Source organism: Cricetulus griseus, chromosome 2 (assembly GCF_003668045.3).
Source record: "Cricetulus griseus strain 17A/GY chromosome 2, alternate assembly CriGri-PICRH-1.0, whole genome shotgun sequence".
Classification (NCBI taxonomy): Eukaryota; Metazoa; Chordata; class Mammalia; order Rodentia; family Cricetidae; genus Cricetulus; species Cricetulus griseus.
In genome coordinates, this window is record NC_048595.1 from 268,746,204 (window position 1) to 268,774,136 (window position 27,933).

The following is a 27,933-nucleotide window of genomic DNA, read 5'->3' on the forward strand; positions in this document are numbered from 1 at the left end:
GACCATGTTCAAATCCTATCAATCTTAAATTGGCAGGGAGCCTGTATTTCAATGTTTTTGCACTTATTTTAAAGGACACTTAATTAGAACTAATACTTCACTCGAAACCCCTTTACTCACTCATTCCTTGGTCTCAGCAGCAGCACGCCATATGGGTAGTGACTCATGGAGGCAGTAGGAGGGGGAGAAGGAGTTTCTGTGAGCTGTTTCATTTTATCTTTAAACAGAAGCCCCAAAGCTGGAATGCAATCAGCCCATAAATGCCCCCCACCATCAACAAGGCCAAGGAGCATGGCTGCCCTTCTTTCCCTCCTTTCCACACACACCTCTCAGTTGTTTTGTGACTCCGTTTCCTCTTCATGGGCACCCTTGATTTGGAGAGGAGGGATGAAGAGAGGAAGATGAGCAAAGCGAGGATGAAGAATGGGAGGACCAGAATCAAGAGACCCTTGCTTCCCAAGCCCCTCAGCTTCTTTGGGGGTGATTTTCAATTTAGGATGCCATGAGGCTTAAATATGAAAGGAATGATAAATGGAGTGATTTAAAATGACACCACTGATTATGTGGAGATTTACAAAAAAGTAAACAACGTACAAACAGCTTTAGAAAAGAGAAAAAGGCCATGCATACAACTCACCGGAACTGATACTTCTAAAAACTTGAAGAATGAATGGAAAATTATATGAACGTTCAATCAGTGTACATTGTAGCTGGCACACCAGCATCGGATAAGGCAGACTTATGAGACAGCTCAGCTTGATTTTACATGCTGTGATTCACCCACTGATAAATTTACCTTTCCAAATGTGTCGTCTCTACTTTGTGGGAATTGTATTTTTTTTTCTTTCTTTTAGCATATAGATACAAGAGAGGAAAGTTGCCAATGAGGGTTTGGTGGTTTAATTCTAGTGTTGGTTAACTTTGTGTGGCCCTACTAAGCCACTTCACCTCTCTTGGGATTTCTGTTAACTAGAAAAGAAAGAGTACAAGCACAAGCTCTCATAGCCCCACACTCTTACTTCTGCAGATGAGGAAATGGAGTCCCAGAGTCACCAAGGATACAGAAGCAGCTAGAGGTTACACAAAGCTTTCTAAAACCGAGTTAACAATAAAACGAATTTTCAGTAAAATTTCAACTCTGTTTGAAGCCTCAAGTACAAACATGGAGAAGTAGAATCCTTCTGGGTAACAACTACGTTTGTTGGCCTAGCACACTCTGCCACTGATGTAGATCCCAGTGCTTTAAATGGTAGGTCACAACCGTCTAACTAAAAGCAGGGGCTACATCATGTGCCTCCACCAAGCAGCCTTGGTGCTAAACACACAAAATATACCCTTTGCACTGTTTTTGCCATTATGCCACATAGTGCCAGCAAAGGCTGCCTGAATACCACTAGGATCTGAAGTGATTGTGTTACAAACATCAGTGTTTTTACCATATACACAGTTTTCTGCACTTATAGAACCCAAACATTTTATTATGGAATGAAAAGAAACAAACACACCATTTTCTTGGTGGTGTATTTTTTTTTTTTTTTTTAGCATGTCACAAATAAATACAATCTTTGGATTGTTGTGTTAAAATGTTCGATTTTAAAAGTTGCTGCTTGTGTTTCATAAAGAAATGTTAAATGAAGATTGTCTGGGATTAGGACAGACTTTCCCAACTATGCCTGAAATGGCTTTAATGGTTCTTTTGACATGTTGTATGAAATGTTTATGCACCGCCCTGGGGGAGAGGATATATCCTAAAAGAGAGATGTTATCAAACCATCATCCCTTTGTCTTGCAAAATCAGAATGTCATTAACAAGTATGTAGGAGTCAAGTTTGAGGCCAATACCCATACAAAGAGCTCTCGCTCTGTATTTATCAAATAGACCTAAGGACAAGGAACTCTACCAGGCGAGGAATGGTTGGGTAGGTCTCTTACACCCTCTTTCTTATTCTTTTCTCTAAAACAAAACAACAGGAAAAAAAAAAACAAAAAAACAAAAAAACCCAACAACAAAAACCAGGGGAACTTTAAGAGGCTTCTTCTGTCTGTGGATTTGCATCAAAAGTTCTAAATCACAACAGGGACAATGGAGATAACCTGGGCTAACTTGTCTCACAACTACATTTGCACACATTCTGATCTTCATTTCTTGGCTTTCTATATATTGTAAGATGGCCACAGGCACAGCATAGAGGAATTTAGATGTCCTTCTCCTTTCTGCTTAGGCCAAAGTTAAATAAATTAATTTTCTTTTACCAGTTTCTGTTTGCTGATTTCTTTGGACTAGAAGGAAACTGATGCTACATTGGGCCATCTTAGGTTCTTCACAGGCCGTTTCTAATGTCCCTAAGGTATTCCCCTGCTGATAACCCCCAGTTTTCACAAATGGCCCTGAAGTTCCAGTCACTATCCTTTATTGCTTATGTTTAATTGTGTGACCTTATGACTAACGCCACTTTCATACTTTAGGCTGTAATGCAGGGACTATTTCTGATTCATTGGCTGTCACCATCCAGACTCCATTTTGTCATAGTGTCTGATGAAACAAAACAAATCAAATCAAAACCAAAACAGGCATCCTTATAAGTGTTAAACAAATAAGGAAGATGACAAAGCAGGTGAAGGAATGAGAAGATCCCCAGGTAAGGGTTGAGGACCAGAAAGGTGAAAGTAGAAAATGAACCCTGCTTGAAGAAGTCTTTCCCACAAAAGGAAGTGCTAATCTCTAAAAATCAGCTGCAGAGACAGGGTGAAATCACAGAAATATTGAGACCATCAGGATGAAAATGTGAGGGATTCATGTTAGATGGCAACCCCTGTGGAAGGCAGGAGCCAAAGCTGACTTGGAGTACAAGAGTAGCAGCTTGAGGAGTGGGGTACTGCTTTCTCTGCCAAGGTGTCAGAGAGCATGGCAGTGAGTCAAAGGGAACAAACAGAAAGTTGACATGACAGTGTGCCTCACTGTGAAGAAGGATCACAGCCAACAGGGTGGTGACTTGTTGGGGAAAAAAAAAAGCAATGAATAAACCCAGAGCACGAGTGGCAAAAGTGGACAAGTAGTTTACTCTAGGCCTGGAGACTGATGAGACAAATTACAGATTCCAGGTGCTGCCTATGCAGCTGGCATCAAATTGCCAAATCATGGTGCTTGTATGGACTGACTTCCTGTGGCCCAAGTGGCCTGACTTGGGAAGAGCAGAAATGGATTGTAAGCAAGCAAGAAGGTAGAAAACATCAGAGTAGACCTCCATTGAAAAAAAAGTGCACCAATTAACTAACTGTATGTGCAAGTGTGCATACACTTGTGAGGAGATGTGTAAGTCACAACGAGTGAGTGTGGAGGTCAGATGACAAGGTGCAGGAGTCGGTTCCTTCCTTTGACTCTGTGGGTCCCAGGGACTGAGCCCATGTAGTCAGGCTGGGCAGAGACTGCCTTTATCAGCTGAGTCATCTTGCCCAGACAACCATTTTTCAATTTCTGCAAACAGAAGAGTTATTTGGGTCTTCCACTTCCTCTTTTGAGGATGAATTATTTTCTAATCTTCCATCATGAGGGAATAATTCTTCCCAAATCAGGCCATGTGGACTATAAGGAAATTCTCTGCATTAAGATACAGTAGCTTAGCCACACCCATAGTAAAAGGAAAAAATGTGGGTAAAACAGAAAAGGCTCACACAGTGCTGAAATGTTCAAGTCAAAGAGTGATTAAAGCAAGTTTGTTCTAGTGTGCTGAGAACGATGTTTTATTTCATGGTTCATCTGAATAAAAACAGGGGACCCTTAAATAGGAAAAGGTCCATTCCCTTTTACGTTCCCCAAAAGAAACCTTAAAATTAGTACCACTGATCACATTACTGTGATTGCTAAGAATAGCTAGAACATTAGCATATAGTTAATTTTCCATGGTTTTTGCAAAGACTAACATCAATTCCTCAAACACAGGAAACAAGCAGTATCAACAGGTACCTACATCTGATTAGAGACATTGTATGAAGCCAGACCTAATGGCGTATGAGTTACGAGGGTCATTTGGTTCAAGGCATGACAGCAAGACATTTTTTTTCCCCACAAACTTAACAACAACAAAACGATCCCCAATCCCTGACAATGCATAACATACTCATAGAACAATGCATTATTATCCTGAAATGCCATGGCACTGAGGATGAGCATCTTTTAAGTAGAAAGGCTGCCCAAACGAGGACAGTAGAATAAGGGTGTCAGAGAACTTCCAGGGAAAGGTCAGGGTGCTTGTCAAGTGAGAAGGCTGTGTGGCTGATTCTAATCAATCTGGCCTCTATCTAAAGGACATTTCTGACAGAATGACTGGTGGGGAGTTCTCCTCGCAATCACATCTTTCACATTTCAGATCTCTAACAAATTTTCAGAGAAATGCTATTGATGTTTAGATTACCCTTGAAGACATCATCACGAAAAGCATGCTGTATTACTCTGTCAAGCAACCCTTAGAGTCTTATCAGAGAGTCCTGGGCCATGTGGAACACTGACAACAGCAGAGGAGAGTGTAATGCCAATTTTTATACTTTTGTATAGTCATTGTCATGATGTCTTTCCTCAGAAATTTTGCATTTTGCAAAAGCAAGAATGATCCACAGCCCATGCACTCTGAGAATTGTGATAAATGCCCTTAAAATACTTATTTGTGTGTCTTGGAAAGAACCACAGAATTTTTACTGAGAATCTGTATTAATCTATAAATTGAGCTTTTAATGGAAGATTAGCATAACAAAATGGAATGCAACAAAGGCTGAATTCAGGCTCAAATGAGGAGCGAGTTGCTAAATGGGAAAACAATTCACATGCATGTTAATTTTTTTATAAATTTAATTGATGGAATTAAGACGACATTAGGAGTATTTTCTAAACCTAATTCTGGGGTCAAACTACAGAAGGACTGTCCCACAGACTTTGTATGTCAGAGCTCCTGGCAATAGTCTAGACCCTACCCTAGGCTAGGTAATCTGAAAACAAGCTTTAGTACATGGGGCCTCATCCTGTGGAGGCCAGAGGATCCCGGAACAACTCAGAGGACCCTGGAACCGCTCACACAGAGAAAAGATGGCTAAGGCAAACATGCCAATACAATGATAGGGACACAGGTGCAGACCTAGAAGAAGCAGCTGCAAATCTAGCCCCCAGCACTTCAGAGAGTAAAGCCCTCATGGCCTCTTTTGTAGATCTGGCTGCATCTGTGAGGAACCTGGGTATTCTTCTGTACTGGGGTCTTAATATGGAGGCATGGAGGCATGGGGTCTACTCTGGTTTTACTCATACATCATCGGGGTTCCATGCATTTGCTCTATGGAAGTGCTGTTTACAGGCTCTCAGATAATTTTCCAATATGCAAGTAATACTTTTTTTTTTTTTTTAACAGCAGTTAAGTTACTATAAGTCATGGGGATGTTAAGAAAAGTATTGATCCTGGATGCACTGAAATTCTTCATGGAATTCAATAATTAGATATTTTATTTCTAAACTATAAGATTTCAGTTCATGAATTCCCTATTATATACTAAGTTTGTTCTTTTCAGATAAAGGATAAAACATTTCTGAAACTTGAAGCAAATTCTATGTTAGAAATACACCAATACGTTTTCTTTCTCAGAATTACTAAAGTTAAAAGTGGCAGCACACTTTGGAGAAGTCTTAGATTGGCCTGGAGGAAAAACTCCATCTCCTACAGGCAACAAATGTTGCCACTAGGCACCATCATTTCAGTGTGCCACACAAAACGCACACACAGCAACAGAGCCAGTGTGTCCACTGCGAAGAACTTGGAGGAGGTGGCAGCTGTCAAGCCACTGATAACTTTACTTTTTATTGTATATTTTGAACAGATGTAAATTTAAAAAGGACAGTTAATGGGGTTTCTTTCCTTTTTTTTTTTCCTTAAAATTATAGAGAATAAAGCTGAGTACATTGATACATGCTTGTAGTCCCAGCCATTAGGGAGGCTGAGGTGGGAGAATCTTTTAACCCAGGAGGTCATGGTCAGTCTAGGCAATAGGGTGAGACCCCCCCATCTCAAAAACAGAAACAAAACCCAAACTAAAATATATAGAATACAATTCTTTTAAGTTCCACGTGAAGAAAGTACACTGAAACAAACATTAAACAGGTATATACAAAACCACAGTAACACAAAATCTGGCTGTGGGGGCTAATGGCAGTCTATTGTAACAAGATGGCAGAGGATAGAGGACATGGCTGAGACTATGGAGACCACACTCCTTATTAGCAGTGTCATCTGAATGAGATATCTCAACTTTATGGATCTCAGTTTGTTCATTTGCACAATGAAGTAGCTGAGCTAGAATCACAGCTTCATTCCTGGGACCAGCTCCATAATGCTATGATCTCAGACCTCCCACGAATCTAGTCACTTTTCATGTTCTTTAAAAAGCTTATCTTATGTATGATAATAAGAAAAGGCTTGCATTCAAAATTAAATCTCTGATACATTTGATGGTATGTTTATAAGATAGAATCTTGATAAAATCAAGCCATACCCATTTTGATAAAGAACTAATTAAGAAATACAACTAACTAGGTGCTAGAGACACTCAGGTTCATATTTCTCAAGGTTGGCTGTCAGCTTCATGACTCAGAGTATTCAAGGCATTTTAGTGCCTAGGGCAACATTATGTTTATCAGGGACTTTTTTGTACATTAGCATAGATCATTTCACATACTCTTTTCCTCAAGGAATTATCACACTGTCTAATACACATTCAACAAATTCCTCGGAGGTGATATTCTCTCTCTCTACTCTCTCTCTCTCTTTGTCTCTCTCTCTAATTTGTGTTGCTAGGCAAACACTCTATCACTGAATTATACCTACTGCTTTCTTGTAAGGATTCCAGTCTAACTCATGGATTCATATGTGACAGATCAAATTATATTCTTCAAGTAAATAAATCCATTCACCTTAACTTAAAACCCTGATCTGAGCTCCATCTTCTCTGTGGGAATGTCCCTATTTCCTGGCCCAAATGGATTCATACCCTGTGTGACACTTGCTTTATGCATTAGTATTGTTAATGATTCTTGCTTCTGCAAGACTCTGTGCATGATAACCAAGCTACAGCATGGGCCTAAGGATTTCATTTTAAAAACTATTTTAACTTGCATATTGTATGTTTCCTTGAGATCGATTAGAATTAGGGTTTTGACTTTAAGGGCTACGTTTGCCATTTGAAGAACAAGTATGCTGGGAGATGAATGTAAAAGTATGTCTTCAGCATGGAGACCAAAACTGGAAACTCAACTACAGTCTAAACTAAAGCCACGACACAGTGAGTCTATCTCAGTAAAAGTAAAAGTACAGGCAGTGAGAATTCTCTGAAGTAAGTGGTCCCTTGGGAACACTGGCACATTAGGAAGAGCAAGGCCAAGACCAATTTCACAAGAACAGTTAAATATAGAAAATTCCTAGTATCTTCTCTGGCTGACACAGAATCAATGGAGAAGAAACTTAAGAGTCAGGAGTACATGGTCTTAGTTTCAATGGTCAGTATGGTGCAAGTCAGGGACACCAGTAAAGCTTGATCTTTCATTGCATTGCATACTAAACCAAAACCATGCTAATGTTATATTTCCATTGCAATGATTTATCTAGGTTGTAAATTTAATATAGAATTCTTATAAGCTGATGGTGTGTTTCTTTCCAAAATTCCTGTGTTGAATTTTTAAGTAAGTGGTTCCCAAGGGACCACTTACTTCAGAGAATTCTCACTGCCTGTACTTTTACTTTTACTGAGATAGACTCACTGTGTCGTGGCTTTAGTTTAGATTGTAGTTGAGTTTCCAGTTTTGGTCTCCATGCTGAAGACATACTTTTACATTCATCTCCCAGCATACTCCAAAAACGATGGTTTTTGGAGATAATTAGGTGATAAGGATAGAATCTTCTTCACAAGTAGGACTTGTGCTTTTACAAAACAGGACACAAGAGAGATTCTTCTCTGGCTATCTGTCCTGTGAGGTTGCAATGAAGCTCCAAACCAAAGACCACCCTCAATAGACATCAGATCTACTAGCACCTTGACCTTGGACTTGCGAGTCTCCATACTGTAAGAATTGTTGCCTATGTAAGCCATTATAAACTACTGCATATTTGTTATAACAGCCCTGACCTAAGACAAGCGTTTGCCTAATTCTGTAAGTTTGGTGTTGATTAGCAGAATGGATAGCTTCCTGGGACCTAGTGGCAAACCTGGCTTTCTAAGTCTATCAGCTGTCTCTTGCTTCTTTGTATTCTCCAATCTGGTGTAGCATGCAGGCAATCTTTCTCTCTTTTATTTCTAGACTTTGACTACCCAAGTCATCTCCCCCATTTGAAAGGGATGCTGTTCTAAGCTTGACTTTCTTGCTATATTTTGCTAGTCAATTCTCTGATGAGTTGTAGAAATATAAGTGATGATGTCTAAATACTTCAAAGATGCCAGTAGTATCCTACTCACTCCTTGTAGCTGACATAACAACAAAAATCTCTCAACATTGCCAAATGTCTTCTGGGAGGCAAAATTACTATCAGTTGAGAAGTGCTGGTCTATGTCAAGACTCATCTATCATTTTGATCTTGTATAATAAAACAAATTCCTGAATCTTGCACAATCCATCATGTACTAATTTTGCCTTCATAGCATATCAGTCTGTGTCTCTTCAGCACTTGAAAGATAACTGGATATCCTGTCTTCCTCCAACAACTACTCAGTCTCCCTCCCTCCCTTTTTTGAAGTGAAACTTGGAGAATGGCTTCCACTTTGTCACTTTGATTCTGCTGCAAAGCTACCAGGACCCTCTTGACTACCAAATGCTCAGATAATCCAACTGCTCGGCTGGCAGGTGTGTCCAACCTGCAGCCCATATTCCACATGTTCAAGGACAGTCATGAGGGTTACCCAACACAAGATCATAAACTTATTTAAAATAGTAGAGATTTATAAGTGTATGTGCATGTGTGTATTTGTGATTTTTTTTTTCTTTTTGTAACTCTGCTACATGGTTTTTAAGCAGAATCTTTGTAGACAGCAAGGTAATGCTGTAATGTCAAACAGCTGGACATACCTAGATATACTCTTTTCTTTGCTTCATCCTTAGCTTCCAGGTCATGTCTTTTTTTCTTGCTGTTTTCCAATCTACTCTTTTTTTTTTACTCCCATAATATTAGTGTCAGCTGGGTTCTGCCTTTGGCTTCCTTCTCTTCTGATTCCACAGACATTATCAGGGCCACTGCCTTCAGCACAAACTCTGCCTTCCAATAGGGTAGACGGACTACCCCAATTCCTCTTCATTTGGTTTTGGAGCTATACTTTCTCTCAAATTCCAGTCCTGCATTTCTGGATGCATGCAAATGCTTCTTCCTGGGATCTCTGAAGACATCAGCAGCAAACTGAACTATCTAAAACTTGAGCTAATCAGCTCTTATTGTCTACCTTGTCTCACCTTATTGTTCTCCAAACTTCCTAGCTCATTAATTTTGTAGTACTATCACCTATTTAGTTATATAATAATCCAGTGACCTCAGAGTTATCTTATGTTCTATGTCATGAAGTAACTGAATCAAAGAAAAGCCTGGCAATCACAGCTTATGCCTACCTCTCATTCCCCTGTATTTTATTTCTATGTATCCCTAACAAATTTCCTCATGCTAGGTTTTAGTTACCTCTATTCTAACCACCTGTGCTAGTGCTAAAATTAAAAATCCTTTTATATCATTCCTGGGGCACCTCCTCCAGGGGAACCCTTGTCTGGAGAATAAAATCTAAGTACATTAGAAGAGTGCACTAGGCTGCTTGTGGTTCAGTGCCTCTGTTTCTCCTCTCCTTTCCCCCTTTAATCCTATACTCCCTAGACAGGATCATGGACATACTATACCTTATTCAAGTTCTCCCTCTTCGGGAATGTTTTTGTCTAACTTTATATAACACTCCAAGCTTCAGGCTATGCATTTTTCTCTTGGGAACTATTCCTGGCCTTCCCAGAACAGAACTGAAGGCTTTCTTCCCATGTGTTTCCAATGAAACATGCATATTATCTTCATTCTAGTTCCAAAAGTCTTTTGAAACTATCTGCTCACAGGTGGCTTACCAGCAGCTCATCCAAAACATAAGGGTAAGTGCTTTGTCCACCTATACCAGCTTCATTTGGGGCTAAAAGAATGCTCAGCATGGAAGAACTAGGTAACTACATGTTGAATGGCTGATATGGGACTAGTTCAACTGCCAAAACCACAAGATACATACATTTGTGTGTGTGTGTGTGTGTGTGTGTGTGTGTGTGTGTGTGTGTGTGTGTCCATAGGCAAGAAAAACATGGCTTCTCAGCCTAAGGCAAGAACTAATGTCACAAATGGAATGGGTCTAATAAGCCATATGCATATGAAATACTATTCACATCAGAAAGATACTGACTGCTCTTTCTGATGGCACAGACCTTAAATGGCAATGGCAATGGCATTTCTCTGGCTCATAACAGTTGAAAGTGTCTTCAATTAATAGCAAGTAGAGATGTGTGGGACAGAACAAAAATTTGAGGAACAGTACAACTTTATTCTGTGGGCTCCTGTGACTTCTGGCATCCACATGTGCCTTCTAGGTGAGGCTGATACAATGTTAGGATGACAGATAAAGATGCAAGTGCAGAATGGCTAGCAGCGCGCTTCAAGTCACAAACTCCACTTGTGGGCTGTGTGTCAACACAGGCTGTGACTCGGGGGTTTAGTCCATTATCCTCTCTGAGTCTCCTCAGTTTCCTTATCTGGAAAATGGCTGCAACATGTACTTCATATATTTCACGTTGGTGCCCAGATCAAAAGAAGTAACCCATGTAAACAATGGAAGGTCATAAGCATGAAAAATAAAGGAATATTTTATACAGATTGAAAAAAGAATAAAAGCATCATATATACCACACACACACATTTTTGACAATATGTACCTTTTGAGAAGCTGAAAGCTTCTCAGTTTTCTCCTTGGGAGTTAAAGGAGGAGATCGCTCCTTTACCTCTGGAGGTGATGATCGATACAGGGCTGGAATGAAAATGGGAATTCATTTAATTAAAGCCAGGAGTACTGTTCCACCAGAGAACAAACTACAATGGAGGGCAGATACTTAAATGTAAAGAAACTGATACTCAATTCTTTGTTGTAACAACAAGTGATGTGGATGTGTTTGTTAAGGTAGTTTGCAGTCTGACCCGCTAGTCAGGACTGCAAAGCTTCAATCATGATAACTTTAGGGATGCAGAAGGCATCAATTCAACTACTATGTGGTCACATAGATGCTTATTTCATGTTCTCTCAATACACAGTCAGCAGGAACCTGCTGTATGCAAGCAAGGTTATCTGCTACGTAGCCATAAAGGATTGGCTCTCAAGGAGAGCCTGCCTGCCTAGAGGTAGTCATGCCCTCAAATGCAGTTTGACAGTTTGAAAGTTTGCAAGGCAGTTAACAACAAAGGCAGTGATATGGGGTATGGCGAATCCTGAATGGAGGAAGTGGAAGGTGTGTCAAGCCCTGAAGAGCAGGTAGAACTGTACCCTGAAGGACAATTTGGGAACAAAGAATGAAGAAACACAGATTTAGGAATATACCTAAGATTTAAGCTTAAAATCTATTTAATCAAAGATTATAATCTATATACTCTACTGAGTCTGCATGAAGTATATGTATGCAAAAAGCCATATGGGAATCTTAAGAGGGCTAAAATGAAAATCTACTTTATGTAAGAGTGATTCAGAATCGAGAAATTCCAAAGTTGTATTTAATGAAATTGCACAAATAAGATTATGAGCTATTAGCTAGATGTGAGGATGGGTTGGTGTCACTCCTAGGTTTCTTTGTATCTTGAGAAAAGGATGTCAGATGTGATTAGGAGGAACTGGCTGTTTTCTTCCCAGTGGCTTATCTGCAGAATGAGACTGTTCAACAATGGAGTGCTATCTTCTTTTATTTTGCTTTTGTCCTAAATGCCTCAGTTCCCAGCTGAACAATGGGTGGAGGTTCTGTTCATATATAAAATCACTTACATTCGCTTTGCATTTGTGGCTTCAAAAAAAGATCAAGGACAATTCCTCCCACTAAGTTTTAGAATGGAATATGTTGCTGAGAGTCATTTTCCCCCCCGCTAATGCCAAAATTGGCAGTTGAATTTTTGGTAACTTTAGGCAACAAATAGGATAAAAGGGAAAGAAGAGAACCTGCTGAAGTGTGAGATTCAGTTGTTATATTCTCAGGTATTCTGATTTTTCTCCTGTTCTTACAGTGACTAAAAGAGGCACTAATTATCTATTCTAGGGCACAGTAAAAAGTGATGACAAATGCAGGATGGTCATGAGTTAAGGCAAAGGAATCAATTCTCTACAAAGCCATAAACCATCATTGCAGGAGCTTTTCAAAATTACTACATAAGGAAAAGAAATTTTATTAGATTTGAACTCACTGTAGACCACATGTCCATAGCCTATCAAGAGAGGCAAGCCTAAGGGTTTATTTCTACAGAATATGCTGCTGGGAAAAACAAGATCTCTTTATACTGCCAAGTAAAACAGTATCTGCAAATGTTTTCACTGGTATCTGAGAGCAACAGACTGCTTCCTAGTCAAAGTAATAGGCACATTCCAGAGCTCTGGTTAGCAGCAAGCCACTGCCACTGAAGCTATGTGGCTGAGTTACTTTGTCCTACAACAGCTTCCTTCCACTCTCTCTTGAGCTTTCTCCATTCTGCATTACCTTTAAGGCGTGAAATGCACCCCCAGGAGAAATTTACAAGCTATTAGTCATTCCTTAGAGAATAGCTAAGCCAGGGACAGAAGTGGGTACTTTTTGCAATTCTTGGCACTTTTGAGGGGAGGAGTTTGTTGAGGCAACAGACAAGCTGCAGTAATACCCCAGAATGGAGCTCTAGGAACGAGGGGGCAGTGTGGGGGGCAGTAAAGAGAAGTCACTTCATCTAGATATAACCTAGCATAGCAATCAAGTAATACATTCTTTTTCCTCCTTTTCATTAAAAAAGAAAAAAAATCCATTTACTCTCAAAAATTCACAACTCAAACAGGAACTGGCAGTACTTTTGTCCAGTCATAATTTGGTTTAAATGGGGTTTCAAAGATGAGCATGAAAATCTACTATTAGGAATAAATAATTCTATTTAGAAACAAAAGGCAATGCATATGCAAAGCAGTGTTTCCTATTTCACTTTAAATCAGAACCACACCAGTATCTGTGTAGGAGCGCTTAGCTGATGGAGCTCAGTGTCTTCATTTCACGGATGAGCTCACACGGCTCACTATAAACTGCCGGGCATGCACTCCCAGGTGGCTTTCCTGACATCAGCCCTGGGCTTTCCCTAGCATGCCACCAGGCCAGCTGCTATCAGGACTTTCTGAAGTACTACAGCGTGCCCTCATTTCTAGGTGTTCTGTGGCAGCTCTATTTTCACCTTTTAAAGTCTCACAGCAAAACTGTGAAGGCCTCATCAGGAATCTTCTGTTCACTTTTCTTTTCACAAATGGCTGCTTAATGAGCTTGAGAATGAACAGCCCCCTCCACTCTTGTCTCAGCAGGTACCCTGGCCAGAGCTGAGGTGGACAAATAGAAATAGAGAGCTGAGGGATTTGAGGTTCTTAAGATGCTAGTCAACTGGGGAGTCACTGGGGTGAGAGAGGAGCTGACAAAACTGTGTGCAGCAGGTGGCAGGGTAGCAAGAGCTGAAGGAGGTAGCTGCTGGAGGGTCCCCAGGGATGGCCAGGACAATCAGCAGACATCCATCCCCTCTCACAGCCTAGTAACTCTCCAGCATACCAGTGCTTCCTCATTTCAGTTTTTCCATCCCAAGAATGAAATTTTTTTCATAGTGTTAAACGCATGCAATGATTATGTAGACAATACATTAATTACAGGGTAGAAAATGATCAATCTTAGGCTCAGTTTTACATCTTAGTGTACAGGAAGAGAGCATGCACTTACTTTCACTGGCCACATGATTAGCTGGAAAAAAGCCTTCCTGCCCCTTTCCTAAGCTGCCGTACCACCAGTCTTCATTATCTTTGAAAAACACTCGGATAATGTCTCCGCGATGGATGGTTAGTTCATCTGATCGGCTCGCTGTGTAGTCATAAAGAGCCACTACCTAAGAGAGAGATAAGACCACCACAGCTTTATCACAACTGTGCCACAGAAAAAGCCCCAACACTCACTTCCTCTTGCAGAAGAGCAGCTGAAACCAAAGCAGGACTTTGGTAAGTCTGAGGCTGTCTCAAGGGTTGCTAATAGGATCAGGGGTGGTGGGAACACAGCAGGAGAAGCAAGATAAAAGACTGTGGGATTGAGAAATGGTTAAGAGCATCAACACACAAAGATTAGCTTCAAAATACCAGATGTTAAAGTTTTAAAGTAAATTACTTTGAAGCAAATTAAAAAAAAAAAAAACAAAAACCATCACACACCACCCCCTTTCTTAGAAGTGCTCTATATACACCTTGAGGCTCCATTCTCCATGCTAGCAGATGCATCTGGAAAATAAAAACCTTCAGGTTAATCAGTTTTACAAAAAGGAGAAGCTCAATGGAACAACTTGATTATATAATTCACTTACCATTCACTGAAGTCTCTTTTTGAGAAAAACTCTTTTTGAAAAACAGCTTTTGATATTTTTATATCAACACCCAAACCTTCAGACTGTTCTTTAAAAGCTGATCTTTGCTAGGCACAAATTAAGAGGGAATCCTCTCCTTGTTTTTTTGTTTTTGTTTTTTTTTTACAGTATTCATTTTATTTGATTTGTTTTTCTTATACACACACACATCAAAAATGATGCTGCAGAGCTACACAAGTGTTTAAAAGTCCTTTATAGCATTTGAAAGGAGAGCTCCGTCCATCCCAGATCTGGTGCACTAGGTGAAGGGGGGCATAATATATGTATGCACATGAATATGCTTACTCTACGGTTTCTTCACTAAACAAGGCTTCGAAATGTATAGGGTATATAGCTGCGTAGTGAAAACACACCATTATAGCCCTCTGAAACTAGGTGGATGGGTTCTTCCAGGGAACAACTATTTTAATCTTAATGTGTCTGGTGCTGTCCCTCTCGTGTAGGCTTTGTAGGAGAATAGAGGATAATTAGGCATTAGCTAGGCAGAGTGTGTGGGTATGCATCTCAGCCAGATTACATAGCATGTTTGAGTTCAGTTAAGAGGAACCCCCAAATAGTTCAACATGAAGCCCTGCATTATGAGTGGCAGTCAAAGGCAGGGGAAGCTAAAGCTCCAGTAGTTAGTGGGGATCTGTCTGATGAGCGTTTCAGAGGAGTACAATGGCTGTATGAGGCCAGTATGCTTATTTGTATAGTTTGATTTCTGAAGGACAGCAGGATTCTGCTTAGGTGTACATATCATTTAGGAAGTCTCATATCAGGTTTATGTCATCGTGTGGACCCCTCCTAAGTTAGAGTTCATAAAACTGATATATTAAAGCTTTCACTAAGTTTCCACAACGGTCTGTTGATGAAAGGCTCTCTTGAAAGACAGGGTTCCACAAGGCCTAGCATGAGATTGCTCACTGTACTTGTCTGGTGTAGAAGCATCCATTGACTGCTGGATACTTTCTTCCCACCCAAATGTAGAGCACCAGATTACATGCTACTAGTTGCTATTACCTAGGAACTTGTTACACACATTTTGTTATGGACCATGCTGCACTCTTTCAAATGTAAAGGTTGAGGCCCCTAGTCCCTAATGTGAATATATCTGCAGAGACAGCCTTTAAGGAAACAAAGTGAAACGATGTAATTTTTTCTAAGTTGTCCTGATCAACAGGGTCACTATGCTTGGAAGAGGAAGAGATGCCAGAAACACAGATATATACAAAGATAAAGGCTATGTGAGGACACAGTGCGACGGTGACCCCCTTGCCAGGAAAAAAAGGCCTCAGGAGAAACCAACACTAGTAATATCCTGATCTCGGACTGCTAGGCTCTGAAACTGTGAGAAAGTAAATTCCTATTGTTGAAGCCACCCAGTTTGTGGTATTCTGGTATGCAGCTCTAGAAGTTCCACAACTTGATGGCTTAGATAAACCCCTTACCACCATCCTGTCTTGGAAGCACACATGAGTAATGCCTCCCCTCCAATGTATCTATTTCCAGCCCTGGTGAACTTAAGTTCTGTCTACACTACCTGAGTGTTATCTCCTAGGGCAGGGGCAGTGCCTTTCTCATCAAATTTTACAATGAGCAATCTCAGGAGGGTGATGGTCAATGACGCTTCAGTCTCTAAAGCAGCAATTCTCAATCTGTGGGTCGTGACCCATTTGAAGGTCAAAGGACCATTCCACCAGAGTTGCCCGAGACCATCTGAAAACACAGATATTTATATTTATGATTCATAACAGTAACAGTTATAAAGTGGCAATGAAAATAATTTTATGGTTGGAGGTCATCACAGCATGAGGAACTGTATTAAAAGATCGAACCATTAGGAAGGTTGAGAACCACTGCCCTAAAGCAAGTCTTTGGAGGATGTCATCATATTAATGTTGACATTTGGCAAGGATGTCTATGTGCATACCTAATAACAAGGACTATTGTGCCTGTCATGCCAACAGTCTACATTCTGGCAGTGGAGTCTCATCTTTGGCTATGACTCTTCTCTTATACTAAAAGTCCATGACAGAAACCATGTGGCTCAGGAGTAGGTGGTGGTATGCTATTCAAGTATGTGTTTCTATCTAAAGTGCTATTATCTTCTCATTTGAAAACACATATTTGTTTCTAATAATTATAGTTTATTGGTAATCTTCTTTTGTTGAATTTAGCAGCAAATTATGAATAAGTCCTGACCTTTCCATCTACAAGATTTTATTGTCGGAGTGTTCAAGCAAAACTGTATAAAAACCAGCAAGCAAGAGGTTAATCTCCAATTAAGAGTATCTGGATCATCCTGTTGATCCAGCAGGCATCCATAGCAGCAGTCTGTTTGGAAGATTCTCACTGAGTGTCTCCGTCACACACGCCTCACGATGGTGTGCATGTGTGTAGGACAGAATTGTTTTCTGCAATATGATTCAATTCTTGATCTGAAAGAGCAGTTAATGAAATCTTTCTATAATAAAGATATGTGCTAGTGTGCACACCGTATTATCATGTTGATAATAAAAAGGTCTGTTAATAAAATCTACTTTGTTTATATACAGATAGATGGTCTTTGACTTTTGATAGTGTTAGCTCATAACAGACCTACAAGGTGAAGTATTATTAATTGGCAAATGCATTTAATATACCTAATCTATCCAATATCATACCTTATCCTGGCATACCTTAAATGTACTTTAAGAATTTATATTACTCTTACACTTGGGGAAAAATCTAACTAGTTTATTCACAAAGCTGTTGAATATTGCATTTAATTAATTGAACATTATACTGAAAACACCTATCTGTGCCCACCTGAGTGAGGATCATGAAGATTCAAAACAAAAGGTCTTTCTCAAAACCAAGCAGACTGAACAAAACCTTGAGAGAAGAGCCATGAACAAGTTTTGTTTATATTTGTTCATTTTTTGAGATCAGGTATTACTATGTTACCAAGGCTGGTCTCAAATTTTTGGGCTTAAGTGATCTTCCTGCCTCAGCCTTTCTAATAGTGGAACTATAGGTATGAGCAACCACACTGAGTTAGATTGGTCATTTGTTCTCTCTGACTCTTCATTATTCTTCCCTTTTTTTTTTTTTTTTTTTTTTTGGATGAAGAGAGTACTGGGAATCAACCACAGGGCTTTTCATGTGCTTGGCAAGTGCTCTACCAATGAGCTACATCGCTAGTCATAGGTTTTTTTGAGACAGAGTTTTACTTGGTATTCCATGTTGGCCTTGAACTCACTTTTCTGCTACCTTAACTTGCCAAAACCTTGGCTTATAAGGTGTGTACTACCCAAATGGGGCCTAATCTTTGGTTATTGATGTATAAAATTTTTGGTCTTAATAGAAATACCTATGGGACACTATTTGTATTTTTAAAAAATTCACCTGGTTATTGTAAGATGCTAGGTAGAGTGTTCTTTGTAGTATCTTTCAAAAAATTACTTTATAACTGTCTCTGAAGGATTCCCAATGACCCTTGCAGGAACACTGAGCAGTCAAGTTCAGCAGGCTGGCTGTTCCTTGTACTTTTATCTAGAGTGAAATCCAATAGTCAATATTCATAATGTCCTCAGGCAATTTACCAAGCTAAGTTACGTTGAATAAACTCATACACTTGAGCACATTCTCCTGAAACAGGGCTTCAGTTGGCTTCATACTCAGTGGAGAACTTTGTTCTGCCAGCCTGAAACCAGTGAGACCCCAGACTCTACTACCTTTTCTATGCTTACTCCTGAAGACCAAATAATTTTGGTCTTCAGAACTGTGAGAGAATACATTTTGCTTGTTTTAGTTCCTAACTCAGCAGGAGTTTGTTACAATTCCCCCAGGGAACTACAAAATGTGCATTTGATTTGCAAATGAGCTGGTTTTTCCTGTATTCCTTTAATGTGAATTGTACCATGCTGTGCCATGCAGTCACCTAAGTTCATCTTGACCCTTCTTGGGATTACTTTTAAGTTTTGTCAGAATAATTCAAGAGACAACTTTAGGGCTAAATTGGCCTCACTGCCAAGATGCCACACTGCTGATAATTCCACTCATGCCTTTCTACTCTGACTATCAAAACTGTGAATTTTCCCAATGAGTTAATGGGCATTCATCCAAATACTTAAGGGTACATATAATGGTCACTAGTAGGTTATTACCAATTAATTAACATAAGATGAAATTTAAAGTACTTTTTTTTTGCTATTTATCTTAAAGTTAAATAAACTTTGAGAAAATTATTTCTAATACTAATTAAGAAATATTATCTTTACTATTAAAACAGAAATGAGATAAAATATATTGAAAATTTAATGATAAATCCCGAGTTGTAAAGAAACATCATTAAATGTTATATGGCCCCTTTCCACATAGTGACACTGCATTCTATTTTACTTCCTGCAAAGAATGAAGAAGAGCATACCCTATTTCTGGGATAGTATGGCAGAACCAGTCTTCTACTAATTATATGAATACCAAATGAGAGAACCCCAAGAGTATTTGTACAAAGTAATCAAGGTCCTGTTACTTTTAACTAGTCTTATCTGGATAATAAGAGATAAGGAATCAGAGATAAAGAAAGCAAATAATTGCACAAAACATATTGTCTTGTACTAGACAAAAGCTTAGTTGCTGTCATACTTTATAATGCTTGTATATGCACAATCAGAAACATTGTATCAAAGAAGTATTTGAAATCATTTGATTTAAATTATGTTCAGATAAAACAACAGCCATGAGTAAATCAAAAGAATATAAAACTAAGAATCAAGAGAGTGAGTTTCTAGTCTTTCCCTGTCTCCAAGGTAAAATACATTCCAAAGAGCAGGGTTGTATGACTTTAAGCTAAGAGTTTTGTATAAGACCGTATCTGGTATCGCTTGTTAGGATGCAGTACTGTAGGTAGCAATATGAGTGGGGACTACATAATTTCAGGGTTTGATTATTACATTATGTCAAAGATGTAATTAACAACAAAAGCTATGAAATATGTAAAGAAACAGGAAATATGATCATACCGAAAACAAAATGCAGACATTACTCCTGAGAGTCTAGCTGTTAGAGTTACTAGACAAAGATTTCAAGTCAGTATTTTAGAACATTGAAAGGCCTAAAGGAAATTTATTTAAATAATTAAGAGAAAGTATGGGAATAACAGCTCACTGGAATAAAAAACACCAATAAAATAATTTCAAACTCCATACAATTCTGGCATTGAGTTGGTGGAAGTCATATATGGTAGAAAGACCCAACATTAGATGTAAATTGACAAAATAAAAAAAAATAATTGAAATGTAAGATGATTAAATTTAAATTATTTAATCTAAAGTAAAGGCAGAAATAATGTGCAAAATCAACAGAGACTTATAGTATGCTTTTCATTGTGCATTTGTTTTTTTGGAGTTGGAAGAGCAATAGGAGAAAGGGAAGAAAGAATATATAACTATGTCTCCTCCTAAGTAGGAGACATAGTTACACTGCTGAAAAACAGGGAATCTGTCCACCTTAAGAGTAATGAGGACAATGTGACTTAGGTCATGTAAGAGATTTCCAAAGAGGCGACCTCATTAGACATCTCCTTAGAAATGGGAAGGCAGAGTGAAGTGAACGGGGTGGAACACAGAACAAGCAGACTCAATCAAGAATTCAATAGCCAACATAACTTATGAAAATCTCCCACCCCCCAACACACACACACACAGAGGAGGAGGAGAGAGAAAGAAAAACTGAGTTTGTTCCTAGTGAGCTTGTCATTAAAGAAAACCAAAGGAAGTCCTTGAGGCTGAAATAAAGGAGCATTTGATGTGCAAAACAAATGCGTTAGTAGAAATGAAATGCACTGACAAGCCAGACCCAATAGTTCAGGCCTATAATCTCAGTTATTCAGGAAGCTAAGGCAGGAGGTCCAAGAGTTAACAGTGAGTTCAAGGACAACCTAGACATCTTGGTGAGATCCTGTTTTGAAATAAAGTGTTGTAATTTAAGAATAGCAGCACACTCAACTAGATGTTGGGACAGACTTGGTAGACTTCCTAAAGAGAGGCCTTACCCTCTCCGTGGAGCAGATGGGAGGCAGGCAGTGGAGAGAGTGGGAGGAGAGGGGGAAGGGGGAACTGGGATTAGAATGTAAAATAATAAATTAATAAAAAAAACTGAAAAGAAAAAAGAAAGAAAAGCAGTGTTTGAGAGAAAGACACCATGCAACAGGGTTCAAGCAGAGTTTTGTTTTGTTTTGTTTTTTTCGGGGGGGGGGGGAAGGGATCACAAAAAGGGGACAGGGGAGCGGGGAGACTGCCTCCAGAGACAGGAGCAGCAGGAGATAGCAGAAAGGAAAGAGGGGGAGAGAGGGAAATAGAGAGGGGAACAGAGAGAGAGAGGGAGAGAAAGAAAGAGAGGAGGATGGGCAGTGGGCAGGGTCCTTTAAAAAGGAAACAGTGAATATGCACAGGTGGTGCTCTTAGTGGCTGCAGCTGAGGGTGTATCCTGTCAGAACCCCAAGGCATGCCAGTACAGTGAAAGACTTAAAAATTAGCAAAGAAATATAGCCCAGATAAGGAAACTCTCCAAACTGAATGTAGGGCAGTCTAACCCAGAAACTAAGGCCACTACTATGACTTAGGGCCTGGAATTTACCAGCTTACAAGGCCATAAGATAACTGGGTACCAAGAATTCCCAGATGGCCACCCTCCCCGAGGGGCTCATGGAGGAAACAGATTGCCCCACTGGTCAATGTGTCAATAATTAACAATTAAGGGTCCCTATGAAACAAAGAGATAGCTACCATTTGCTCAAGCAAGATAAGCATATCCTGAGGTCTGCAGGTTTTACAACTGGTGGGTCAGGAGGCCATCTGATTCCCAGCACTCTCCTCAAGACAAAGGGCCTTCTAGGAACCCATGACTCTGGTCACGCCCCTACCTAAGCTTGTGGTTTTAGCCTTTAAAAACGCCTGTGCCTAGGGGACGGGGCTGCTCTCTAGCCTGCATGCTGAGAGAGCCCGTTTGTACAAATGTCCACCTTTCATTAAAGCCTCTTGCTGTTTGCATCAAGTTTCCTCTTCCTCATGGTGATTGGGGTGGTCGCGGTCCTGTGAAAAGATTCTGGAGGCCTGAGCTTCTGGGGGTTCTTACAACAGATGCCTGAATACTAACACAAAGAAAAGTTAAAGAAGGGACAGGAATATAGCTCAATGTTGGAGAACCTTCCTTACGAGAAGACCTAAGGTTTGATGTCCAATAAGGAAAAACCAAACCAAGACAAACCAAGCAATAATAACAACAAATCTACATTACTTATAACTCTTTTTATACCCATCCAGTTGAAAAAGAAACTTGATATAGAAATAGTTACAAACACATGTTGATAGGCATATAATATATAAAGCTATAACATACATGACAACAACAATATAAACAATAAAAGTGGGAAAAAGAGATACTAAAACTGTTCCTAATCTAAATTATATTAAGATGTTAACTGAAATTCTTTTGATAACTCTAAGGAAACAATTCAATAAAACTGCCAAAAGAAAAAAAGAAAAGGGGAGAGCAAAGAAAGGTATCAATTTACCTTCTCTCAAATGAATAGTGGAAGTCTAACAGAATAGCAAACAAAAATACAGAAATACATTAAAAAGTTAAACCAAATTGTAGACTTACTCATACTTTATCAGTAATTGAGTTAAATCTAAGTAGATTAAAATTTCAAAAAAATTTACAGGAATGAATAAAATTCATGATTCAACAATAAACTGTACAAGAGGAACACTTCAGATTTAAAGATAAAAGAGTTGGAAAGGACCACAATCAAATGAGTTGGTGTAGCTATCTATGTATCAGGCAAAATGTTCCCCAAGACAAAAACTGTCACTATAGGCCTAGAACGATGTTTTATAATAATAAATGACCAGCCAGTCAGGAAGATAAAAGTAAGTACAAGCATGTGTGTACCATATACAGACTCAGAACACTGAAGACAAAACTGTTTGAATGAAAAATATGAAATAGACAGCTCAACAGCCATAGTTAGAAGTCTTCACTCCAATCCTAGAGACCACAGGTACAGAATCCAGCAGAAGATAACTTGGAACCAGAAGACTAAATCAACATTATAAACAAAATAAATGTCATGATCTTTATAATCAACTCTACAGCATAAAAGCACTATATATGTTTCTTAAGTGTACATGGGACACTCTGGAATAAACAATATGCTAGACCATAAACTAAATCTTTTTGAGGATATAAAATTTTAAAACTCAATTCATAGAAAGTGTATTTTATAACAATAATGAACTGAAATTGGAAACCAGGTATCAGGTGAAATTAGGACAATTCATAAATACGTGGAAATTATTAAATAAGTATTCCCAATAACCTTTAGACCAAAGAAGAAAGCACAAGGATAAATTGAAACAAAAATAAACAGTAACAAGTGAGGATGCAGAGAAATTAAAACCCTTATTCATGTCTGGTAGGATTTAACAATGCTTAAAATACTTTGGAAATCATACTGGAAGTTCCTCAAAATATTATACATAGACTTACCATATTATGATACAGGTATTCTCCTAATTTATTTTTCTTAATGGGGGATAACAAATGTATGTGTGGTATGCATGCATGTTTGTGTGCATGTCAAGTTCAGAGGTTGATATTAGGTGCATTTCTTGATGGCTCTCCAGCTACTATGTTGAGGCAGGGGTTCTCAGTTGAACATATACCTCAATGATTCTGGGAGGCTAGCTAGCCCATTTTTTTCTGGGGATCCTGTTTCTGTCTCCTGAGTTCTGGGATTATAGATTGGCCACCACACTTGTCTGGCATTTACACAGGTGCTGGGGATTTGAACTCTGATCCTCATGCTTGCATAGCAAGTACTCTACCAACCTACAGAGCCATGTCTCATCTCCTACTCTTAAGTTTCGAAAGACTTGAAGGCTATGTTTGAACTCACACACCTCTGTATGTGAATGCAGTAACTCAATCAATAGCCACCAGCAGATTAATGGATAAGATATAACATACCCAAATAACACAATATTCTTTGGCCAGGGGAATGCATTATGACACACTGTACTGGGTTGAACTTTGAAATCATTTAGTATGCCAGACACAAGAGGCTATATGATATATGCACACAAGTGCGCACGTGCACACACACACACACACACACACACACACACACACACACACACGTAATAAGAGCCAAATTTTATGCAACAAGAACCATATTAAAATGAAATTGTTATGAGAAATTATAGTTGCAACAGGAACAATGGTTATGGGAGGTAAAGTTGCTTATGATAAGCAAAGCAACAGTACGGGTAAAAGTACAAACATGAAGACCCAGTTTTCCATGTTAAAGAGGAGACTCTTGACTGTGGCCATGATAGTAAATGTAAGGGGTTAGATTATACAAATACAACAGACAAAGAAAGCAACATGTGTGGGACACCAGGAAACTATGTGAGTTTATCAATTACCAAGGGCTTACTTGTAGGAACTAACAGGCTGGTAGTATTGTCAAAGAAAATCAGAGCAAATGGTAAGACCCTAAAGAAGACAGTAGGTTCTCAAATGGCAAATCCCTAAATATTGAGTATAAAGATTATTTTCTTGAGTAGAATGGAAAAAGTAGTTAAGATCAGAGTAACAGCTGGAGAATCATCTACACTTAGGTGTTAGATGCAAGTGTTTCAGTGAGCTTTCAAAATAGGTCTCAAGGAAGAGTGCAAGAAGGCCCACACTCTCTCATTGGTAACACTCATAACTACCTTCTCATTCCTCCACTCCTGTCTTTCAAACAGCTGCCTGTGGCATGTGGGTAGCATAGTTGCAGCGAAGCAGGTGTTGGTAATTTCCTTTCTCAAGGTCACAGGTGACTCTGCCTATGTACTAGAAAAACCACAGCTTCTGAGCCTCATTCTTCCCACCAAACCCCAAGATCCCCTTCTCACATCCAGGTTACTCACTTATACCTCTTTAAACTCTCAGCTACTGAAACCCCAAGGCCACTTTTCCAAGGAAATCACCTAGGTTATATCCACTAACTTCAAATCATCATCTGCTTGAGATTTCTTCATGGACTGACAGAATGCTTTACAAGAAGTATTTTAGAAGACAGCTCTCATAGAAAGCTTCCTTGCAAGGCATTTGTACTGGGCTATGTCCAAACCAAGGTCTTCCCAACCCCTCTCCTCATCAGCCTTTGCTATGGTGTGCAGCACTCTACAAGCTTTGTCACACAGCTCTTTACCTATCTTATAACTGTTGCACATTACAGTAATGTTATGTAGGTTAGAGATCACAGACCCTATGTAGCAGATGTCTGAAAATATCAACTGTGTTACAGGACATACTGCTGTTATTAACTGAATAACTCATGATTTCCACAAAATCTGCCTGTGCTATGGAGTAACATAGGAATTTAATGATTTAATGTGAATTAATCATACTTTTAGAGTTAATATTATTGATCCATCTTCCATAATGCATTAACACATTAAATTGAAGTGTTTTGTTATATATAATTTTACTATGTTAAAGTTAAAACTTTATTATTTAGACAGAAAAGAGGAGATTATGGGGGATGTCCTTCTGCATATTTGTTTCTCTTATTGGTTGATGAATAAAACACTGTTTGGCCAATAAGGCCAGAAGATAGGTGGGGCTAGGAGATGAGGAGAATTCTGGGAAAGGTAGGTAGGAGAGCCTGTCAGAGATGAGATGCCACGTAGGCCACAAAGGTGTACCAAGTCCGGACATTCTCCATTAAGCCAAGACCACGTGGAAATACATAGATTAATAGAAATGAGTTAATAATTAAGAGAGAACTAGCCAATAAGAAGCTCTAGCTGCTGGCCAACAGTTTTATAATTAATATAGCATCTGTGTGCTTATTTGGGGCTCAAGATCCCAACCAACCAAATTTCCTCCTTGTGAAGAGGAATTTAAAAAAAGTTTAGAGCCAGGTATGGTGGTACATGCCTTTAATCCTGGCACTTGGAAGGCAGAGACTGGCAGATCTCTGAGTTTGAGGCTGGCCTGGTCTACAGATTGAGATTCAGGATAGCCAAGCTTGAGCAGTGAAGGAAACCATTGAAAACAGAAAGCTGGAGAAGATGTAACTGAATAGGAGGGGGCATGTTCCAGCCCCAGCAAACAGTAGAACTTGGCAGCTTTGGCCACATGGCTCTGGTTTCACAGTCAAGGAAAGATGAAATGAGTTATGGAATCATTCTCTGTGACTAAGGAAAGCTCTGCCAGATGTGTGGCAGAGGTATATACCAGTCTATAAACTCTGTGCACTTTTTCCTCTGATCTTTGGTCACACTGCTACTTTGGTCTAGATGTCCTATTACTTTTAAAATTCTGTTCCTCTTTTAAGATCCAGCTTAGTACATACTTACCCTAACCAGCATTCTCCAGTCCTGAGAATGAATTATTATAGCATTCAGGCCTATTCTGTATTCCTATACTTGTGTAGACATTGCCATGGCAACATGAAATCCTTTCCATAATTGCTCTGAGCCTGGTTGGTCATCTTATATTTTAGGATTTTAGCTGTGTACAGGTAATTTTTCTTATGAATGTAAGAACTAATTAAAGGCATGTTTCCTATTTTCTGAAGACACGTAATACATATTTTTTGTTTTGGTATTTCAACAGTGCTTGTCATCCTACTTTCCCATGTACACTGTGCCTCTGCTGATACTTTAGAATTAGGTTCATACCACTGGTAATTTACAGTACTACAGATAAATTTTAGAATAAGTTAATAGATTAAAAAAATTAGTAAACCAAAAAAAAGGATAAAATCTACAAAAACATAAACGTCAGTGGAGTGGCAATGGGAAAAAAATTAACACAGGCTTTATAATTTAGTGTTCAGAGGAGAAAAGAATGTGAAATACTTAATGTTTATTATGAACAGCCACAAGAGGTTTTAAAAGAGCACCTATTTTGCATTTGTATTTAAGTTTCAATAGAAATTTTAGCAGAACTGCTTTGAATTGCTACTTCATTGATAAATGAAAACAGGCTCTTTTATGACAAGCTATAAAAACTCACAGTTTACAGGTTCCCTCTCCACCCAGCAATTACCTACAGGAAGAGATCAACCAGAGGTTCTATTTTATGAGTTTTATAGGGCCATAGTCACCTCAGTTTACATGGTATGAATTCCTGGAAAATGCTATACATTGGAGAAGATAAAGTGTGCCCTTTGAATCAAGACAATTCATTTAAATCCATACATTTTTCTACAAGTATATTACAAATAATACATTAAACATGAAACTTTCATATTTTACATATGCATATGTATAAAACTATTATACAAAGTATAGTAATATAATATGTAGGAATCTTGTCAACATCAAGGACTAAATGATAACAATATAACAATGACTCAAAATGTCACAAAATATGAGATATCATAAAATCTCAAAGAGACACAATAAAATTTACTTTGTATGACTCAATCAGTAAATTTATGAACAAATTTAGTGTTGAGGCCATGCGATATCACAGACATCTCAAATATTTAAAAAGTAACAAAATAAGTCTAAAACGTGAAGGTTTAATACTAGTAAGTTATGTGACAAAAATTTATCAGTTAGCATTTAAAAATCCATTAAGTTAAAGAATGATGTAAGAACAACTATTTATCTAACATTTAAAACTCAAGCCAAGGTATAATATTTTTAATCCCAATGATAAAAGGGCTGCTTTGACAAATAATAGGTATTTCACAACAGGCATAAACCTAATGACACAGACTGTGTTTTGTCTGAACCTGTTGTAGCAGATGTGTAAAATATAAACTTTTTAGAAAATATGAGCTGTAATTTTATGAACTACTCCACGTCCATGTACTAAAAGAAAATGTGTGCTCAGCAACAGGATCACTGAACAAATTAAGAGTAATGCATATTAGTAATTGTTACAGATTTTAAAGGCAGGAACTTGGTGAAAATTCAAGTCACTGATCACACTAAGCCATATTGATATTGTTTGCATTTTGCTTTATCATTTTATAGAGGAGATTAAAAACAAAACTCAAATCACTAAGAAGCATGTGTACATTTGACACAGCTTACTATGAATTAATGTCTTCTGCAAGCATAATAATGTGCCACAAAATATAAAATGACATACTATGCATATGGTAACATATTTAAAGGCAGGTATGTTTTAACTGTGTTCTGGAGGAACATTTACTCATGCTGGTTGGTGTTTCTTTTTGATTTGCAAATAGGTCCTTCATTTAAAGCAAATAAAG

The 27,933-nt window shown here is 38.7% G+C and overlaps 1 protein-coding gene across 3 annotated transcripts in view; it reads right to left on the reverse strand.

Moving 5' to 3' along the window:
- The window catches only part of Ahi1 (Abelson helper integration site 1), a 138,583-nt gene that overhangs the window by 12,599 nt on the left and 98,051 nt on the right, over nucleotides 1-27,933 (reverse strand). For all 3 annotated transcript variants that reach the window (XM_027401916.2, XM_027401917.2, XM_027401915.2), the window contains 2 exons: nucleotides 13,991-14,153; nucleotides 10,961-11,052 (listed from right to left, as the gene is read on the reverse strand). In XM_027401916.2, the coding sequence (XP_027257717.1) occupies nucleotides 10,961-11,052; nucleotides 13,991-14,153 (255 nt within the window). The remainder of the gene's footprint in view (nucleotides 1-10,960; nucleotides 11,053-13,990; nucleotides 14,154-27,933) is intronic.